Genomic DNA, 20,658 nt, shown 5'->3' with positions numbered 1-20,658 from the left:
AAGAGGTTATGTATGCCCCCGAAGCTGCAGTATTGTGGTATTTGGACTCTTGTGCATCAACACATATCACAGGAAACAGAAAATGGCTAAATGAAGCAACAAACATTAAAGCCAAGGTTAAAACTGCTGATAGTAATGATATGATTATCGAAGAAAAAGGAACTGCTTCAATTCAAGTACATATAGACGGTAAACAAGAAACAATTGAGGTTAAAGAGTTTATGTATGCCCCCGAAGCTGCAGTAAAGCTATTGTCCATACATAAAATTGTGGAAAAGGGACACAGAGTAGTATTCGATAGGAATGGTGCAAAAATCTTCAATCGCAATAACTATCTAATAGCAAGAGGTTTTGAGACAAATGGAATTTATCAATTGAACACAGTTCAATCAAACAGAGCATACTTCTGTACACAACCAGAGGAAAATTTGTGGCATCGCAGGTTAGGATCAATCTCGATCTATGAATTTGCTAACCAAAATGTCAGTTGGAATGGATAAGGACTTCAAGGTGTCAACAACATCATGTTTGTCATGCAATGAAGGAAAACAAAGAAAACAGCCTTTCCAAACAAGTCAAACACAATCTACAAGGCCACTGGAATTAATACACAGTGATTTATGTGGACCCATGGAGACAATATCCATAGGTGGTAGCAGGTATTTTCTGACTTTCATTGACGATTATACGAGGTATGTACACATCTATTTCTTATCAGAAAAGAGTCAAGTGATAGAAGCTTTCAAAGAATTCAAAAATTTAGTAGAGAACAAGACTGATAGCAAGATCAAAATTTTAAGAACAGACAATGGTACTGAATATGTCAATAAACAGATGAAACTAATTTTAAGATCTTCAGGTATAGTTCACCAAACCACAGTGAGGTACAATCCTCAACAGAATGGGGTCAGTGAAAGGGCCAACAGAACTATTGTAGACAAGGCAAGAACCATGTTATCAGAAGCAAACTTAAATAAGAAGTATTGGGCTGAGGCAGTCAACATTTCAGTTTATTTGATGAATCGTTCCCCAACAAAGGCTATTTCAGGGAAAACACTATATGAAGCCTGGTATAACAGGAGGCCAAACCTGGCACACCTTAGAATCTTTGGTTGTCAAGCAATGGCACATGTCCCGGATGAACTACGACAAAAATGGGATGCTAAATCAGAAAGACTCATATTTGTTGGTTATGGTGAAAACAAAAAGGGTTATAGGTTGCTCAACCCAAATACAAATAAGGTAATATACAGTAGAGATGTTGTATTTTTCGAGGATAAAATGGAACAATTAAAATCAGATGAAATAAAGGATGAATCCAACACATTTTTGTGGAAAATAAATCAAGATACAGCAACAATTGAAGAAAATTCAGTCCACGAAGAATCTGAGCAAGATGAACTAGAAACGACAGATGAACAAGGGGGTAGCTCATCAACAGGTGAAGAAGAAATTGTATCAAGTAGAGGGAGAAGAGTAAATAAACCCAAATATTTACAAGATTTTGAAATTTATGCTACTTATGATCACCTTATACATATACATATCCCCAGACATATGAAAAAGCAATTGTTGATGAAGAGTGGAGAAAATCAATTGAACAAGAATTGAAATCTCTAGAGAAGTTGCAAACATGGTCAACATGCGAATTGCCAGATGGTAAAGTAGCCATTGATACAAAATGGGTATTCAAAACCAAAGAAGATGGAACAAAGAAGGCTCGACTAGTTGCGAAGGGTTTCCAAATTCAAGAAGAGAATCCACATAACATATATGCACCTGTTACGAGGATGTCTACCGTAAGAATGTTATTAGCGAAGTATTTACAAGAAAATTGGAATTTACGACAACTCGATATTCCAACAGCTTTTTTAAATGGTATGCTCACATCCGAAGTATACATCAAGACACCTAAAGGATTAGACATAGGGAAATCCAAAGTACTCAAACTAAACAGAGCTCTATATGGATTGAGGGAGAGTCCAAGATGTTGGAATAATCAATTCGACAAAATTATGAAGGACTTGGACTTTCAAAGATCAAATTTCGATTTTTGCATGTACTGCAAGAAGGATTGCTGGTCAATTGTATTCGTTGATGACCTAATTATAACCGGAAAAGATGTAGAAATTGAGAAGACAGTAAAATCTTTGAAGAGTTTATTGAATGCTAAGGATATGGGACAAGTTAAAAGATTTCTTGGAATGGAAATAACTAAAACAGCTGAAGAACTCAAGATAATACAAAGAAATTACCTTGAAAAACTTTTAAGCCATTTTAATATGATGGAATGCAAAGGTGTATTCACACCAATGGTTACAGGATTCAATATAGATCCTTCAAGTGCTCCTGATACAGAATCGACAAATTTTCCCTACAGAAAGTTAGTCGGATCTTTGATGTATTTAGCCTGTACATCAAGACCTGACATTATGTACTCAGTATCATATCTTAGTAGATATTTGGATAAGCCCAACAAAGAGTTGGTTACGGCTGGGAAAAGAATATTGAGATATTTGAAATCTACAGCGGACAAAGGTATACAAAAAAGGACCAGAAAAACTGGAAGCCTACTCGGATGCAAATTGGGCAGGTGATCGAAGTGATAGAAAGAGCACTAGTGGATCACTAATACTGTATGGGGGAAATCCAATCAGCTGGTTCTCCAAGAAGCAGACTTGCGTTGCACTTTCAACAGCAGAAGCTGAATACGTTGCAGCCGCAGCCAGTGCTCAAGAATTGGTCAACCTGAAGGGTGTTCTCTCCGAGTTCAGTGAAGTGAAGTGTGCGTCATTGAAAATGGACAATCTGAGTGCGGTTTCAATGGCGCAAACTTACGAAAATTCAAAACGGGCTAAACACATAGACATTAAAGAACATTTCGTTAAGGACTTGACTAATAAAGGGATAATCAAAATAGAATATGTGAACACAAATGATAACTTTGCAGATATTCTGACAAAACCCCTATGTAAAGAAAAATTTGTAAACATATGCAAATTGTTAAATATCATAGAATACTAGGACGATTGTAAAACTTTTGTTGAGAAAAGTGTTTAAATCGAGGGGGAGTGTTAGAAGAAGAGACAATTCAGTGATATATATTTTTTCTATGGTTGACACTGTTGACAATTGACATAATAACAAGATGAAGGTTCAGTAATGTAATGACGTAGCGTTGTAATAAGTCTTCAGTTTGTTAATGATAAATAACTTAAAATATTACTTTGCTTCCACAAAGCATAAACCCTAACAAATTTACTCCCCAATTTCCCTTCCACCCAAACACGATATTTATGACTAGTTTGAGGGAAAGCATGGAACTTGATATTTGTACTTTTTTTCTCAGGAAGAACACTGATGAACTGAACAATAGCGATTCGAACATAACTATTAAAATAATTTAAGAAAAATATAAATATTTGTAGAATATCACACAAAAATACAGCAGAATGCAACAACCTCAGAGGAATGAAAAGGACTGACTACCTCTCAGGTAAGAACCATAGCAAACCATGTCAACATTTATAGTTACTCTGATTGTCACCAGGTGGCGTAGCGCTTATCTTGATTCGCCTATAGAGCAAGCTCGTAGCTCTAGGTTTTACTCAGAAGTAAATTGAACAGGGGAATTTATGTCCTATATAGTAAATAAAATTTTGACAAATATTAGTTACAAAAGATCAACAATTGAGCATTGTATTTACATAAAGTTAAAAAATAACTTGCTAACTGTTGTTGCATTGTACGTGGATGACTTTTTTGTTTTAACTAATGTTAATTCTGAATGAATTTTCTGATAGAAGATTCAAGTGATAATTTTATCATAAAGAATTTAGGGAAAGCTAAAAAATGTTTAGGGATGAATATCACTAGAAATTATGAAAAAGGTAGTATAGTCATTGTTTATATTCTTCAAATATGTATTGCAAAAATTCAACATGTCTGATTGTAAGCATATGAAAACTCCTTTGAAAACTGAATTGAAATTTGATTCAACAAAAGAGAGTTGTAATGATGAACCATATAAGGAAATGATAGGTTTATTAACGTCTTTAGCAGTATTAACTAGTCCTGATATACTCTGTTAATCTCTTGAATCAATTTAATTATTATTTCATTATTGAACACTGGAAAAGTGCAAAACTCATTTCAAGATGCAAGTAAAAAAATCATTGTTCAATTTTTATTTCAGTCAGAAGGACCTGTGTTTAGAATTTGAAATGACTGCCTCGGTACTAAAATTGTATCAGCCAATACTATTGACACATATTAGTGGGTTCGATAATTACACTGACTTGATTTTTTTCAATTGTTAACTTTGGATCTGAATCAATAAATAATTTGATTTTTACCAATATTAAAAGCAATGAATAAATCAGTAGGATAGCATTTTCGAACTGGCCATAGAGCACCTATTCCTATAACGATTGAAAGATTGGAAACTTTATTGAACAAATAGGTATCTACATTTTTATACGAGTTTAATCATTCATTCATGACATGGAAATTTTTAATAAATAGTTACTTTTCAAAGTAGTTTATACTTACATTGAATTGATGGAAACTTGATACCAATTCCGAAAGTAACTGCCATGTTAAAATTCTTCAAATATGAATGATCCTTTAAATTTTATTTCTGTCGTAACATTTTGACTAGTATTTCAAGTGAAAAATTTGAACTGATTCTTTATATGTATATCCTCGCCATCAATGAATTATTTGATTGTTTCACAAAAAAATGGAGAATAGATATTCATTTGAATAAAATCTAATCGCCAAACTTGAACTGAAGGAAGACCTGTGAATATATTCCATACCTTATTGAAATCAATATCTTCAAAGTACTCAAAAGACTAATAATGAAATTTAGAAGAATATGTCTTTCTCAAATTTATAGTCATATATGATATGATGCATAAGTCAAAATTTAATTAAGTCACATTTAAAGTATTGTTTTTTGTTGAAAATTTAGTATATCTATAATAAACAAACTGAAAAGAGACAGAATGAATAGACCTGCTTTTCAAATACCCATGGCTTATGTTACCTCATAAGCAATTGAAATATGATATCTAGGTGGAACCTTTTTGAGAAATCAGGTTATAAGTTTGAGAGTCTCTAATTTCCAAGGTTTATTAATACATGTTTCAGTTGAGCGCCATATAATATAACAGAGTATATATAGTTGAAATTATTCGTATAAGAGATTTCACAACAATTTGACTTATTCATTATAAATTCAACAGCAGTGCACTCAAATTCTTCAAAAACGGATTGGTCACTTATATTTTTGCACTCTTCTGTCGTAAAAGTGTATACTTTAGATATTCAAAAAAACACATGGAAATTTTTTAATGTCATGTGACTAACTTGGCTCTTTTTTCCAGTAATAAAGCCAATTTTGAATTATCCATATATGAGATCCATAAGGAGTTTTTCTATATCTGTTTAATACTGTTTCATAGTAGGACAACTTTAACTCCAATCCAAGACTGAATTGATGAAGAAGCTTCTGTTCTCTTTTGTAGTTCCATCTGCTGTCGCAATAGATTCAAATTCTCACGAATGAGGATGTAGTTTTATAGTTTGTGGAAAATAAACGAAAAATTCCTGAAATAAAGTAACATTCATCCAATTGAATCAATAATACAAACCCTTCAAACGAACCTAAACTGAGGAAAATGCATTCGATGATATGAATGTTCATTTCCAAATTTTGACAAATATCTATCGAATTTTTGATTCGCCGAAGACTTTGAATTTTATCTGTCGGCATTTATTTAAATATTGAATAACAATTTTGGAAACTGCAAACTTTCTCAAAAACTTTCATATATCGAAATGGAATATTCATTATAAACATGACACTGACAGTCAAATTGTCCACAGATAACACAGAAATATGGGATTTGAAATGTCAAAATAATCCGAAACACCCCGTATACTCGAAAACCGCAAGGAGAATCGAAGGTTTGGTATTTTTCCCGGGATCTCGAGACGATTTCGAGGGGAGTCTTATTCTTGTCATTTTTGCTCTAGATTGTCCCGTTTGGGCTGTGATTTTACGTTTAAAATTTGCCGAAATGTCACAAGCGTGTTCATATAGTTTATATATCATCGATTCAATGCAGTACGCGATTTTCTATATTTTTTTTTTGCCCTGTCACGATTATTCATAAGCTGCCTAATTTCATTGGTTAACCATGGAGCAGGAGGTTTAGTGATGCGACAAGATCTCACTGGAGCATGTTTATCAAACAACCGTGTAAGAACACAAGAAATATGAGCCACCTTATCATCAATGTTTCTCAAGACAAAAATTTCATCAAGAGATGAATAAGCAAGTTCGTCACTGAAAGAACTCGGCGAAAAATTTCGGAAATCTCTATAAGTGACATACTTAAAGTTTGCATGTGATACATCTACATCAACGGTGAAACTAGTAATATCATGATCACTATAATGATAATTGACTGCTTTGACGTCTTTTAGAGCTTCAGGAGTATTGGTTATAACATGATCTAAAATCGCATCCTTTCTAGTTGGCAAATCAACAAGCTGTGCCAACCCAAATGTATTCAGGGCCGATAAGTAAAAAACGCAATCGGCACCCTTAGTATTCGACACGTCAATATTCTTGTCTCCCACAATAACCAAATTCTCGCTATATGGAATGGAAGCTAAAAGTGAATCCTCAATATCTTCTATTAAAAACTTTTTATCAACACTGGGCGGTCTGTAAATAGCACAAATCAAAATTTTGAACTGATCGTATTCAAGAAAAATAGTAGTGTTCTCAAGATTCAATTTAAAGCTGATTTCTCTGTACTTTATATTCTTATTCACATAAATACCTGTACCTCCTCCCCTGGTGAGCCTGTCATTTCTCACAAAATCATACTGATCAATATTCACTAAATAATCAGGTTCATCCTTCAACCAAGTTTCAGTAACACAGCAAATGTCAAATTTACGCTCATACAAAGTTTCCTTGAATTCAGAAAAATGACATAGGAGTGAGCGAACATTTAACTGAGCAACATGTAACCGATACCTTTTATTCATCATACAATGGCAAAAATGAATCTATATAAAGAAATTTCAGAAATACTATCAACAACAAAAAAAATAAAATAATATAAACAATAAAGCTAAGGTTTAAACTCAAAAAAGAAAGTGGAAAAGAAATTAATTTTCAATAAACAATTTTTGGCAATGCTATTTATTTCCTCATGATTAGAGCAGACCCGTTTACGGCTGTTTACATCAATCCTTCAAATCTTCCGCACATTCAATCATCTTCTTTCCACCAGCTACGCTACTCACATAAATTCTCCCATTGCGTGACCAAACATTTTTCTGACCGAACGTAGATTTGCAACTGTTTAAAAGTTTATAGTTAAACTGGGTCAAATCCTCATTAATGATGATCGTAGAACCTCTTAATTTATTCTTCCGATTATAAACAAGATCTCTACATTTTTGTGTAGAGAAATCGATAATAACAGGTCTTACTTTATTTTTATCCTTGACAGGTATGCGGTAACATTTCTCGATATGAATGTCCGAGGATGCAAGGTTCAATTTATTAGTCAACAAATGTGTGATTGACTGCATCACATCTTCTTTATCTCCCTCGCGCACACCAGTAAATCGAAGTCGTCTCATTCTTTGATTCTGCTCCAGGCGATTCATACGTTTACGCAGATCATTATTTTCCGCCTGCAATGTGTTCACTTTCTCTTGAAGGACATCCGTTTTTAGAAGTAATGAATCAAATTTATCATTCATCTTATCCAACACAATATCTGCAACACATTTCGCCAAGGTCGCCAAGAAACGTGAATCATTAACACTTTCTTCGATAATATCCTTAATATTTCTCCGTTGTTGTGAGGTCAAAACCATCCTGTAAGTTTAGTTTCAGTACAAATGCAATTATAATTTTAAATTTGGGAATTCAGGAAAAGACCGCCAATGAAAACAAAATATTGCGTATTTCACTTTTTACTGGAACGATTCGCCTATTGAAAAACTCGATAATAAGAGGAGCCGCAAATAACACGTCTACTCCGTATGAAGTATCATACGTAATTACGTAATATCATATACAGGGTATTTCAAGTTCGACGGCCTAATAGACGTTTCTGGAGAACGGGACCGATTTGAAATCTGAAAATTCGGAATATGACATTGTTTATGATGCTCTATTCAGCTAAAATATTTTCGAAGTTCCGGCACTTCCAGTTATACAAGAATTGAAAAATTATTTTTCAAAAAAAACTTTTTTTTCATTTTATGTCTTAGGTATTATCGAGATTTCCATTTTCAATTACTCTTTTCTGAAATTATTGCGTTAGTTCTCATAGTTTTCTAAATATTGAGGAAAAACCGTCAAAAAGATAGAATTTCCGTAGTCACTATTACATGAATTATTTTTACTGTAAATATCCTATGCGTATACTCGATTTACTTTCTCGAACTAGAATAATATAGGAATTCGTGCCTATCTTGAATTTGAAAAATATCATCACAGGATGTTTCAAATATTGTGCCAAAAATTGTGATCAAAATTTGATCATAACTTTCGATTTTCAAATTAGAACCCTATTTTTTTGTGATTTTGTTGGATTCTAAAGTGAAAAATAAGGGTAGTGTCCAAACATGATTATGCTCTCAAATTCAATAATTCAATAGTTATTCGAGATTTTATTAATTTATGTTATACGTAGGGTCAATTTATTTATATTCAAATAATGAAATTCTGGATCTACTCATCTACTCGTATTCCATATCCACGGTGAATGCAACAGAATTGTTTCGAGAACTTGTCGAGCATTCAATCAGAAATATCCACATTTACCACCAATTGACTAGAAGATATTTCGGAAGTATGTTTCAAACTTTCTGTTACTCCCTTTTCATCACCACGCTGATGTTTTCCTGAATTCATAAAATGTATTCTACCGCTTTTTTATATGAATAGAATTGGCACACAGGAGTCCTGTCACACCCGTCATATGTAAAGTAATTAGATATTTAAATTTCTATGGTCATAGAGTATTATTGCTAGCCCGTCTGGAAACAGATCGAATGAAATTGACGTATAACATAAATTCATAAAATCTCGAATAACTCTCGAATTATTGAATTTGGGAGCATAATCATGTTTGGACACTACCCTTATTTGTCACCGCAGAATCCAACGAAATCACAAAAAAATAGGGTTCTAATTTGAAAATCGAAATTTATGATCAAATTTTGTTCACAATTTTTGGAACAAGGGCATCATAAATAATGTCACATTCCGAATTTTCGGATTTCAAATCGGCCTCGTTCTCCAGAAACGTCTAATAGGCCGTCGAACTTGAAACACTCTGTATATATATATATAATCTCATATGAATATGGAGAAAATTATTATGGCATAATTTTAGGCTCTTTTCAAACTAATCAATTACCCTATTCTGGAATTTTTTGCTCCTCAAATTACCGAGATCTCATGAGTTACACTACTTCATTCATACAATTCCGTCAGTACGTGAAAAATGCAAATCTCATATGAATATAGAGAAAATTATTATGGCATAATTTTAGGCTCTATTCAAACTGATTAATTGTTCCTCAGATAACCGAAAAGTCATGAGTACTTCTACTGCATTCATCCCATTCCGTCAGTAGATGAAAACAGCAAATCTCATATGAATATGGAAAAAACGATTACGCCATAATTTTAGGCTCTATTCAAACTAATCAATTACCCCATTCCGGAATTTTTTGCTCCTCAGATTACCGAGAACTCATGAGTACTTCTACTGCATTCATCCCATTCTGGCAGTAGGTATGTGAAAACTGCAAATCCCATATGAATATGGAAAAAATTATTACGCCATAATTTTAGGCTCTATTCAAACTAATTGATTACCCCATTCAGTAATTTTTTGCTCCTCAAATTACCGAGATCTCATGAGTTCCACTATTTCATTCATCTAATTCGATCAGTACGTGAAAAATGCAAATCTCATATGAATAAGGTACCGGCGGGTTATAAGGCCCACCTAAGCTTCTGTGAGTGATTTTTTTTTTTCATTTTAATATATTTTACTGAAACGCTTTATGAAAACCAAACCTTCATTCTTTTTCTGTTCAAATATAAAAATAAAACTTTCGAAATTCAACGTGATAAATTTAAAAAAAAACATATAAGAAAAGTAGAATATTGGGCCTTATTTCCGGTCGCTCTCGAAATAGGGCCCAGCTTGCATTTATGGAGCACAATCCCAACAAACGAAATCTTCATTATCTTCTGCAGTATATCCAATACATTCTTCGTGTGCCCAAAGATTGCAACTTGTGCATCGACGCATATCAGCCTCAAAATCTTCATGGCAGATGCTGCACATCCACGATTCTGTCACTTCTGGTTGTTTTTCAACATTTTTTTTGGAAGATCTTGAACTCAACGGAATGTTTTCTTTATTTTTATCAGAAAACAAGTCTCTACAAAGAGTCTGTGCCTTGTAATTGATTGCTTTTCTTCTAGGAGTTGAAGTAATTTTTTTCAATTTGCCCTCCGGGGTAGGTAAAATGGAATGAAATGTGTTTTCAGGCTGGTAAATTTTTCGATGATGAGCTCGGTAAAATTGAAGCAGGAAAACTAGATGATACTTCTGAGGTTTCTGGAACTGTACCTGAGCCGCTTTCATATTCCCTGGATTTTTGGAGTTTGAGTTTTAATCTCATTAATGGCAAATTATCTTCTTCATCACTTGAGCTTGAAATGTCCGAAATGGGCGCATCAGGGTATGGATTCTCTTGATGTGTTGGTAGAGAAGGCGCAAAGGCAGTCTCTGCTATTGCATTTGGGTTGTAGGGATAGATACCTGTACTTCTGAAGCCATTAGTGATATTGTCAGTTGACATACACTTATTCCAGGTTGGTGTGAACACGAGTCCGAATCTATCTTTCGTCATTCTTCGATCTGGATATTTGTCCCAGTAGAATAAGAGTTCTTGATCCCAGTTGTGTTCGAACGATCTGAACACTGGCTTATCTAGTGGTTGCAATTCATGTGTGGTATTGCTTGGGAGACAGAAAATTGTAATATCAAATTCTTCAGCTTTAAGGACAATATCTATATCCAAGTGACAAGAAGCTCCATCAAGAATCAACAAAACTTTACCTGGTGCTTTATAGGTAGCGAAATGTTCCAGCCACTTGACAAATATTTCAGAAGTCATGCTGCCTTTGGGTGCCATATGCACGACAGCTCCGTCAGGCAGATTATCTTTGAAAGTAGGTTTTAGACGCTGTCCTTTGAAAAGAATCATGGGTAGTATTGTATGGCCAACCGCATTTACACAAGCTACAATTGTTGCATTTTCAGCGTGTTCGTGAGCTACCAAATGAACACGGCGGGCACCTTTCTGAGCAAGTACTAACTGGGAATGATGGAGAGTTAACCTGCATCCTTTTTCGTCTAAATTGTATATTCGATGTGGGGAGTGCTTGCAATTTATCCATAATATTTCCGAGTTTTGTGAAATAATCTTTGACAATAACGGGATTGAGCTTTTGGGCCCTGGCAGGGTTCATACTTTGCGCCTTACGCTTCGACAGTGCAGGATGACGTTTTAGAAATCGCTGGAACCAATCTTTCCCCGCCATTTCTTTCTGAACATAAAACTTGTTTTCTATGGAATTTGCTTTTGTAAAATTGTACACACATCTTCGCAGTTGCTTTGTTGTTAACGGAACTCTTACTTCCGAAAGCCGTATTATACGATTTTCTAGTTCGTTCTCTTGATCAGCAGTCAGAAATTTTTTGCGTCCAAGTTTCCTTTCTGTATTTCCAGATTTCAAATGATTTCGTAAGGTGCGCCTCGGAATACCACAGTGCTTTTCAACATAACGCTGTGATTTACCTTGTTTCAACAGGTCGATGGCTTCTTCCATCATTTCGGAAGTCCAATTGGCCCGTATACCTCTACACTTTTTGCCCATAATCTAGAAAAATAAACGAAAAAATGCATATCATTCGAATAAATAAAGTAACTGGAAACAAGGCCCACTGACTGGAAATAAGGCCCAGTAGTGGGCCTTATTTCCAGAACAGCGATATTGATGATTTTTAGGTTAGTTTCAATAGAACCCAGGATAAAAACGATACTTACTGAGGAAAAAATTTTACTAGATATTCAATATAATCAGAGCCCTAAATAAAAAACTAGGAAGCATTCACTCAAATAAATCTGGAAGCGAATATACCTAGAGCAGTATTTATAACAGCACTTAAATATTTAGCGTAACCGAATACAAATGGCTGCGGAATCGAAACAGTGTCCTCTAGCGGCAACCTATTTTTCGCTTTTGATCCGCTAGATGTCACTTTTTCAACAAAAAACTTGATCTGGGCCTTATTTCGAGCCGGGCCTTATAACCCGCCGGTACCTTATGGAGAAAATTATTATGGCATAATTTTAGGCTCTATCCAAACTAATTGATTACCTTATTCCGGAATTTTTTGCTCCTCAGATAACCGAAAACTCATGAGTTCTTCTACTGCATTCATCCCATTCCGTCAGTACATGAAAACAGCAAATCTCATATGAATATGGAAAAAATTATTATGGCATAATTTAAGGCTCTATTCAAACTAATTAATTACCCTATTCCGGAGTTTTTGCTCCTCAGATAACCGAGAACTCATGAGTACTTCTACTGCATTCATCCCATTCCGTCAGTACGTGAAAACAGCTAATCTCATATGAATATGGAAAAAATTATTATGGCATAATTTTAGGCTCTTTTCAAACTAATTAATTACCCTATTCCGGAATTTTTTGCTCCTCAGATTACCGAGAACTCATGAGTACTTCTACTGCATTCATCCCATTCCGGCAGTAGACGGTTCTGCTAGCTTAACCGTAAAGCTAGCTAGGCTCACGTTTAACCCATTACCAAATTACTGAATTTACGTTTTTTTAAAAAACCCTGGGTTCTGCTAGCTTTACGGTTAAGCTAGCAGAACCCAGGGTTTTTTTAAAAAAACGTAAATTCAGAAATTTGGTAATGGGTTAAACGTTAGCCTAAAAAGAGCCTAAAATTATGGTGTAATCAGATTTTCCATAAGATATCGATTAGCTTGGTGGTTCTGCTAGCTTAACGTTAAGCTAGCAGAACCCGCGATTTCTCCGACAATTCAGGAGCAAAAAATTTTTGAAAAGGGTAATAAGTTAGCCTGAAATGAACCTAAAATTATGGCCGAAAAAAAATCGAAAATTCGAAAGTGGTTCTGCTAGCTTTACGGGGGTACAAAAATACAGGCTATGCCATCTAGAATAAGCCCGATAATAACGTTTGAATGAGTCGTCAATTAATTGACTCGTTTTGAACAAATTCATTCATTTCGAAGTGATTAGGATCTTCCAAAGCCCCTTCACTTTGTGAAAAATCGAAATATTTCAAAAACGGTAAATTTTGAGGAACCAACTCAAGTTAATTTATTCCATGCAATCTAAAAATTCAATGAAAAAGGTGTTCCATGAAAAAATATTTGTTCATTAATCGAGGTACACTTTTTTGGTATACCCTGTATATTTCCAAACAATTAGATAATGGAGCTCTAATCTAATAAAACCTCGTGTTACTGTGTCGAAAAATATTCGAAAATATCAGCCCTTAACTTTAATAGAGCATCGCATCAATGTTGGAACTGCCTGTATGGATTGGATAATGAAAATGAAAGAACTCATTTCAATTTATAAGATATAAGTCATCGTTTTATTCTTATTCTCCAACAAAGCTAAATAATTTTTATGATAGCAAAAAATAAATAAAATAAAACATATTTTGCAGACGTGCCTTATCAGCTTCGGATTTTCATTTTCAAAGCAGTGTGACCAGATTTAGTAGAAATCTACCTTTCAGTAGTTTTTCGCATTTCCATGAAATTTTTAGTAGGAAGAAATCAGTTGGTAGATTTTCGTAGTTTTATAAATCTGATCGAGACGATTGGGAATTGGGATGCCTAGACTGTTTCGATGAATCAATTCATTGTTCTTTGAGATTCTACGCGATTCTAGAAGAGAAGTAGTTAGGGGTAAGTATGTTCTAGGCCAAAGCCCGAGCATAACCTCACTTTTGGATATTAGTGGTGTTTGGAATATTGGAGTGCGACGGCATCTTGTGGCGGCTTTTGGAAGCTAGTGGTGGGAACTGTTTTACCGTTCGCGGCGCCATCTTGTGGTGGATAGCGTAAGTTTGGGTGGTGGAAACTGTTTTACCATCTTGAACTGATAAAAAATCTGAGTGGGATTCGAACCCGGGGCGTTGGATTGGGATCCAGACTCTTAACGACTAAGCTATAGGGGGGATATACTGTAAAGAAGTAAATTAGTGGTACAAATAAATGGTTGTTGAAAGATTGGATTTATCCGCAGTGGATTTCTGTAATTTTCCATACTAGTCCAAGATCCCAGAGCGATAAGACACAACTTATTTTCACATAAATGAAACCTCATGTTCTCAGTAGTGCCTTATGTGCTCAGAATACCTGCGCGCTTGTGGAGCTTGCCGAGTGACACCTGGGCAGGTACCAGGTGTGAAAGGTAACTAAAATTAATAGTTACCTAACTTAAATTTTCATAGCTGATTTTTAAATATATTTTGTAGAGTGTTATTATAAAGTTATACCATAAGCGTCACACACTTTTCGTGGGCCAGTACTACTTTTGTCAGACGCTTTAAAGCTCTACAAAAAATAAATTAACTTAACTTATTTTTACATGTCTGACATTTAAATATGTTGTTCAGACAATTGTTACGAAGTTATATTTAATTATACAGACAAAATTGATCGACCAAACACCCCCTAAACAGCAAAATTATTCTGCCGTGAGTATGAGCGCGAAAGCATTATGCGCATGCGTCTTAGAGTAAATATATGAAAAATACTTACGGTACAGCTTCCGATATAAAATTTTTGCATCTCTATTTCAATATTAACGTAATAATTAGTCAGTATGAAAGTAAATTAATTCATTTAATATTTCTGGTATAATTAATCTGTTCAGAGCTATTTTTTCTTAGAAAAATTTTTATTTCATTGTTAAAAATATCATTTGAAATTAATTTTTTTACAAAATCATTTTTGGAAAAAAAAATTCACCCATGATTAATTAAATTAAGCATTTATTTTATTGTTTAATCATCGCAATCATCATAACAATTATTTGAATTTTCATCATTTAACCAATCACGATACTGTCCAACTAAGTCATCATCTTCATCGTCATCAGTTATGTTGTTGCTGACATCTTCTTCTGCAAAAAATAATCAAAAGAATTAAAATACATAAAATTACTAGTTAAATAAATTTTAATCTTGAACTCTAATTATAGTACCTGATTGTTGAAGAGATTCACCAACGTCCCTTGGTAATTAGTCACCACCAAACCAATGAAAGTGAAACTGGTTTTCCTCTAACCTCCATCCATTTTGTTCAGGAGTAAAAATGGTTGGTTGTTTTTCATGAGCATAATTCCATATGCTAGAAATGTAATTAGCTCGTAGAAATTGTTGAAATAGCTCAGTTTTACACGGTGGTAAGCTGCTTGCGTCAAAGTTTTTTAAATTTTTACGGTTAAATTCTTCATTTATATTAGATACGCTGTAATTATTCAAAAATAGCTGAAGACGGGCAGCGTTAACATCGTATGTATCAGGAACACTATAGATTTCACAGATAAACTTTTGAATAGTCTTGAAAATATCTTCTTGTCTGTGCTCATCGGTTAATAATTCAGGATCACCAAAGTGCATCAAAACTTGCTGATACTCAGGTCTCTTCATTAATATTTTAAATGGTCTTTGTTTACCTTTTTTAAAAAAGGCAGGATTATAGTCACATCCGGTTAATGCATGAAATCCTGGCAAACTTCGACACAAAGATGATCCCAAGTTCTCGTACACTTTTGTCAAATTAATATATCTTTGGTTGTTTCCGGTGCCTGCGTTTAACCATACATTGGAACCATCGTCTTTCAAATTATGCATCTGTCCTAACATAATAATCGCTATATCGGTATCAGAACATCTTACAACAAAATTTGCCTACCCCCAAAGGACACATACACAATACACAGAAGAATTACACGAATGAGAGAAGGGGAACTGAGTTAGTAAGACCGTCTAACTCGCTCCGAAACGCACCTATAATGCTTTCGCGCTCATACTCACGGCAGAATAATTTTGCTGTTTAGGGGGTGTTTGGTCAATCAATTTTGTCTGACTAATTGAATATAACTTCGTAACAATTGTCTGAACAACATATTTAAATGTCAGACATGCAAAAATAAGTTAAGTTAATTTATTTTTTGTAGAGCTTTAAAGCGTCTGACAAAAGTACTGGCCCACGAAAAGTGTCTGACGCTTATGGTATAACTTTATAATAACACTCTACAAAATATATTTAAAAATCAGCTATGAAAATTTAAGTTAGGTAACTATTAATTTTAGTTACCTTTCACACCTGGTACGTGCCCAGGTGTCACTCGGCAAGCTCCACAAGCGCGCAGGTATTCTGAGCACATAAGACACTACTGAGAACATGAGGTTTCATTTATGTGAAAATAAGTTGTGTCTTATCGCTCTGGGATCTTACTCTATACTGTTCATAATGTTGAGCGTGTTTTATTTGAATTGAGTGTGTTGCTTAACGCATTCACATTTATAGGGCCTGAATGTACTGGGTGTCGTCTCATGATAATCAAGGCATTTTGGCATTCAATGTGATATGAAAAAGCAAATTACACTTTTTAACTAGGTAGCTTTTCGCTGTGGGATTCAGGAAAATATTTTAGGATTCAGCCAAATTGTCTGAAAGCGATTTTGTTGAAGGAATTTTTGTCAACAACAACAAGCATGTGAGACGTATCGTTTTGAGGAGGGGTGAATGAAGGAATTGGTTTGGTTATTGAAAAATAATATCAGAGGAAGATGATTTTTTATTGACACAACGTTATGTTATCTAAATCGTTCAATAATTTATTCTTATAGAAGTACATACATTCTAAAATTGCATAACTCTGAACACATGGATTAATTCTACAGAAAGCATTTATATAATCTTCAACAGAATTTTGTTTGTTCTGTGATGTTAATCCTTTGATGGTGTCCACGAATTTGAAGTAATACAGAGATATTCGTAGATTTTTCAGCATCTCAAGACGATTGATAATTAGCAGTTGATTCAATTCAGATATTTTATTCAAGTCAGATGTACTGAAATATATGCAGTCCCCCCATTTTTTAACTCTAGTCATCATACATTCACAATCACATCGTACAACTGTTGCTCCACATCCTCTTTGGTAATCATTTTCGATTTGTGACATAAACAACTCCCATTCCCAATCATCAAACGATATTACACAATTATTGCAGCTCAGCTTGACGGCAGGGGCAAATTGCCTTGCTGGACTTATGCCACAATCAATGTATAGAGAAGCAGATCCCAATCTACATTCTATTTCCAGACGAAATTGTTGGTTCAGCAGGTAGTGCTTTTCGTTTTTCAGTGCAGCATTATATGATTCATCATCATTATGCTTTGATTCAACATCGCTTAGCGATGGCTCATTGTATTGTTGTGGTTGCATGATTGCTCAAAGTTTGTTTTCTGACTGAATCCAGGAATCATGTTCTTCACTCATCCCCAACCATCGCACCAAAACCTTGTCTGCACGTCTGCGCAATACTTTTTCAACCAAGTAAACATCGGGCTGCTTTGTCTTTTGCAACTCTTCTTGGTAGAAAGCTCCACTTATAGGTCTACCGGTAAAATCTTCAAGAAGGTAACTTACTGGGTTGGTCAGTTGAACTTTTGTGATTTTAAATAGTTCAGTAGTCCATTGTGGGAGATATCCCTTTGTAAAAACATGTCTGTATTTACTTATACGTACAATATTACCCTTCTGAAATCTATGAGGTCCTGCTATTTTGATGTGGTTGTATGCAAATTCATATATGTCACTCTCATTTTTCGTATTAACATCACATGGTTTCATTCTAATTGTCCGATGCCTTTTATTATTATATGCATTTACCACATCTTGAAGGATGTCGATCCATCGATAAGTTCCTCTCAAACTAAATTGTTTGAAAAGCGCTTCTTTCAACGTTCTTATGACTCGCTCCACTATTGCTGCTTTCTTATCACTATACGTATTATAATGATTTATGTGATGTTTTCTAATAACTAGTTCTTGAAATTGGTGATTGAAAAATTCCTTTCCTTGATCAGATTGTAAGTTGATAGGTATTTGTCCGTCATTGTGCTGTAGGATATCTAGAAAAGCCCTAGTCACTTCTTCGCCTGTTTTCCTCCTCACTGCTCTAGCCCATACGAATTTCGAGAAGCAATCAATAACAACAAGAATATACTTAAAACCCTCATTACTTGTGGCGAGCTTATCAAGCTGCCCTAAATCCATTTGCCAAAGATCATCTAACCCTTTAATAATTGTTCTTCGTCGAGAGAAATTTTTACGCGCAGGACGATGAAGTTCCTTAATTACTTGAACTATTTCTTTAGATGGTTGGGTGTGTATCATCTTTATGAGTTTCACAATTCATCTGTGGATGGGTGTGTGAGATTGGTACCACGGTTGTTATTGAAGAATGTGTCCAGCAGCAGGAGCAGCAGCAGGAGCAGCTGGAGCAGCAGCAGGAGCAGGAGCAGCAGCAACAATCCAATCATAGCTCTATAGCAGAAGCAGACAACTCTACGGATGCCAAACTTTAGATGGTTGGGTGTGTCTCATCTTTATGAGTTTCACAATGTGGATGAATGGATTGGTACCACGGTTGTAGTATAGGCAGAAGCAGACAACTCTACGGATCTAGAAATCATTTCACAAATTTTTTCCAATTTCTCACCCATGCGTTCCAATTTCTCACTTAGGTGTTCTAATTTACTTCCAAAATCTTTCAAGGCATTGCTAAGGTTAGACAATTCTATGTCAATGATTTCTTTAGTCACAACATCACTTTTTTCAGTTGGTCTCTTCACATTACATAACCTTCTATTGCCGAAATCATAGTCACCATCATTGGTCATGGGAAAAGTATAATCAACCCGCAAGCGCTTCGCTGATGAGATGTTTCCAGTGTATGCAACCCGACCAAATTTGTCCATTGTAGCTGCGAATTTGGATGCAAAAAACCACACCTAATATATAATTCCAGCTTCACGCAACTCATCCACAATTGCTTCGATTTCGTTATCGTTGGAGTTGTTGCCTGCTTCTTTTGACGCGTGCAATAAACACAAACGATCTACTAATTCGTTAATATCATTCCAATATCTATACTCTATCGCTTTTTCATTGTATCGCATCATCATCCCACCACCAAGTTTCTTTATAATATTTTTATATTTGTGACCAATATTTGCCTTGATTTGTTTTGATGGATTGAATTCTCTTCTATGTACGTTGGTGATGTTTAATATTCGCTGATAATTTTCTTCATCTTCTCGTGTGAATCCTACTGGTTCTTTATTGAATAACAGTTTGAGGAGGCCCTCACTGTCTGGAAAATAAAATTCACCATCAATAATAATTTTACCACTATCAAAATCTAGTGAGCAGCCGCCTAGACTCCAACTAGATGCTCGTGGGTCATATTTAGGACCATATGTGAAATCTATTTGTGCATCTCGATTGAACGATTGTCGAATGAAGCGTTGTACATTTTTGGGATAGGTTTCCAAATAGGTTTCGAGACTGTTGTTGAAATTATGCATTTCTTTGGAAATCTTTTTCGAATCAGTACCTACATTTTCATCATCATCATCATGATTATTATTTTCAAACTTTTTCACATCAGATAAAGCATTAGGGTCTAGCTCTTTTTTCATGGTTTTACTGAGGGAAGGTTTTTCTTCAATTCCTTCAACATCAGGTAACGCTTTCGTAACAATTCCTATAGGAGTCGATGATTTTGGTGGTTTGGTTGTCAGCGATGTCTCCATGTGTTGCGTCATCTTATCTAAACGTTTTGTAATGGGAGAAATAATCCGATTGATCGATTCATCAGCTTCAGAACGACCCAATTTGAATGCTAAATATTTTCTTCTAACATCATTGATGAGCTGTCTTATTTTGAGTTTACGAGTTGACTTGTCTCCTCTCGACATGATTCTTGTAAACTGGTCAATTATCCTTAATGCTTATGAATTTATCGAAACCATGACGATAACGACCGTCGTTCAAGTTGAAATCTTTTACAATCATTAAAAAACCATAATTATCGGTACTCCAGCATATTGAACAAATATCTTTAAATTTTTCATAACTCATATCAGGGGAAATGTGTTCATTGAAAATATAACGTGAATTGACATCATCACTTCTGAATATAACAATAATATTCGCATTGTCACGGATCAGATGTTTATTAATTGATACATATGTCTGACAGAGAAAAGCAACATCAATATGTTTATGTCTACCCATAGAGTAATAAGACTTGATTTTATCTTGCTTGCTGTTACATATATCATCAAAGATGAATATGGAATTTTCTTTAGCCTCTGAAGTATCTATGATTTCGTCATTTTCTCTATAGCTGTGATAACCAATACCATGAAC

At 34.7% G+C, this 20,658-nt stretch overlaps 3 protein-coding genes across 4 annotated transcripts; all 3 read right to left on the bottom strand.

Moving 5' to 3' along the window:
- Positions 1-6,117: 6,117 nt before the first annotated feature.
- LOC123680122 lies at positions 6,118-8,223 on the bottom strand. 2 transcript variants are annotated; one of them, XM_045617830.1, is made up of 2 exons: positions 7,519-8,223; positions 6,118-7,384 (listed from the first exon to the last, which is right to left on the bottom strand). In XM_045617830.1, exon 2 carries the CDS (start codon positions 7,069-7,071, stop codon positions 6,118-6,120), a length of 954 nt encoding a protein of 317 aa, XP_045473786.1. In that variant the 5' UTR covers positions 7,072-7,384; positions 7,519-8,223. The 2 variants fall into 2 exon arrangements, with proteins under 2 accessions (XP_045473786.1, XP_045473787.1); XM_045617831.1 differs by having other exon boundaries at positions 6,430-7,384.
- A 2,385-nt stretch (positions 8,224-10,608) lies between these two features.
- On the bottom strand, positions 10,609-11,962 carry LOC123680869 (MFS-type transporter clz9-like). Its single transcript, XM_045618986.1, has 2 exons — positions 11,929-11,962; positions 10,609-11,483 (listed from the first exon to the last, which is right to left on the bottom strand). The coding sequence occupies exons 1-2, from the start codon at positions 11,960-11,962 to the stop codon at positions 10,609-10,611; spliced, it is 909 nt and encodes a 302-aa protein (XP_045474942.1).
- A 5,708-nt stretch (positions 11,963-17,670) lies between these two features.
- Positions 17,671-18,618, bottom strand: LOC123680868. Its single transcript, XM_045618985.1, has one exon. It carries the CDS (start codon positions 18,616-18,618, stop codon positions 17,671-17,673), a length of 948 nt encoding a protein of 315 aa, XP_045474941.1.
- Positions 18,619-20,658: the final 2,040 nt, after the last annotated feature.

Source organism: Harmonia axyridis, chromosome 5, assembly GCF_914767665.1.
Source record: "Harmonia axyridis chromosome 5, icHarAxyr1.1, whole genome shotgun sequence".
Taxonomy (NCBI): domain Eukaryota; kingdom Metazoa; phylum Arthropoda; class Insecta; order Coleoptera; family Coccinellidae; genus Harmonia; species Harmonia axyridis.
The sequence above is the reverse complement of the archived record's forward strand: the minus strand, read 5'-3'. Positions and strand labels throughout refer to the sequence as shown.

What these genes read in the sequence shown, in the direction of transcription:
- LOC123680122 (XM_045617830.1), bottom strand. Translation starts at nt 7,071, where the DNA reads ATGATGAATAAAAGGTATCGGTTACATGTTGCTCAGTTAAATGTTCGC.
- LOC123680869 (XM_045618986.1), bottom strand. Translation starts at nt 11,962, where the DNA reads ATGATGGAAGAAGCCATCGACCTGTTGAAACAAG. An exon ending in CATCGACCTGTTGAAACAAG is followed by an intron (nt 11,484 to 11,928) that starts GTAAATCACAGC and finishes TATACAATTTAG; the next exon opens with ACGAAAAAGGATGCAGGTTA.
- LOC123680868 (XM_045618985.1), bottom strand. Translation starts at nt 18,618, where the DNA reads ATGATACACACCCAACCATCTAAAGAAATAGTTCAAGTAATTAAGGAA.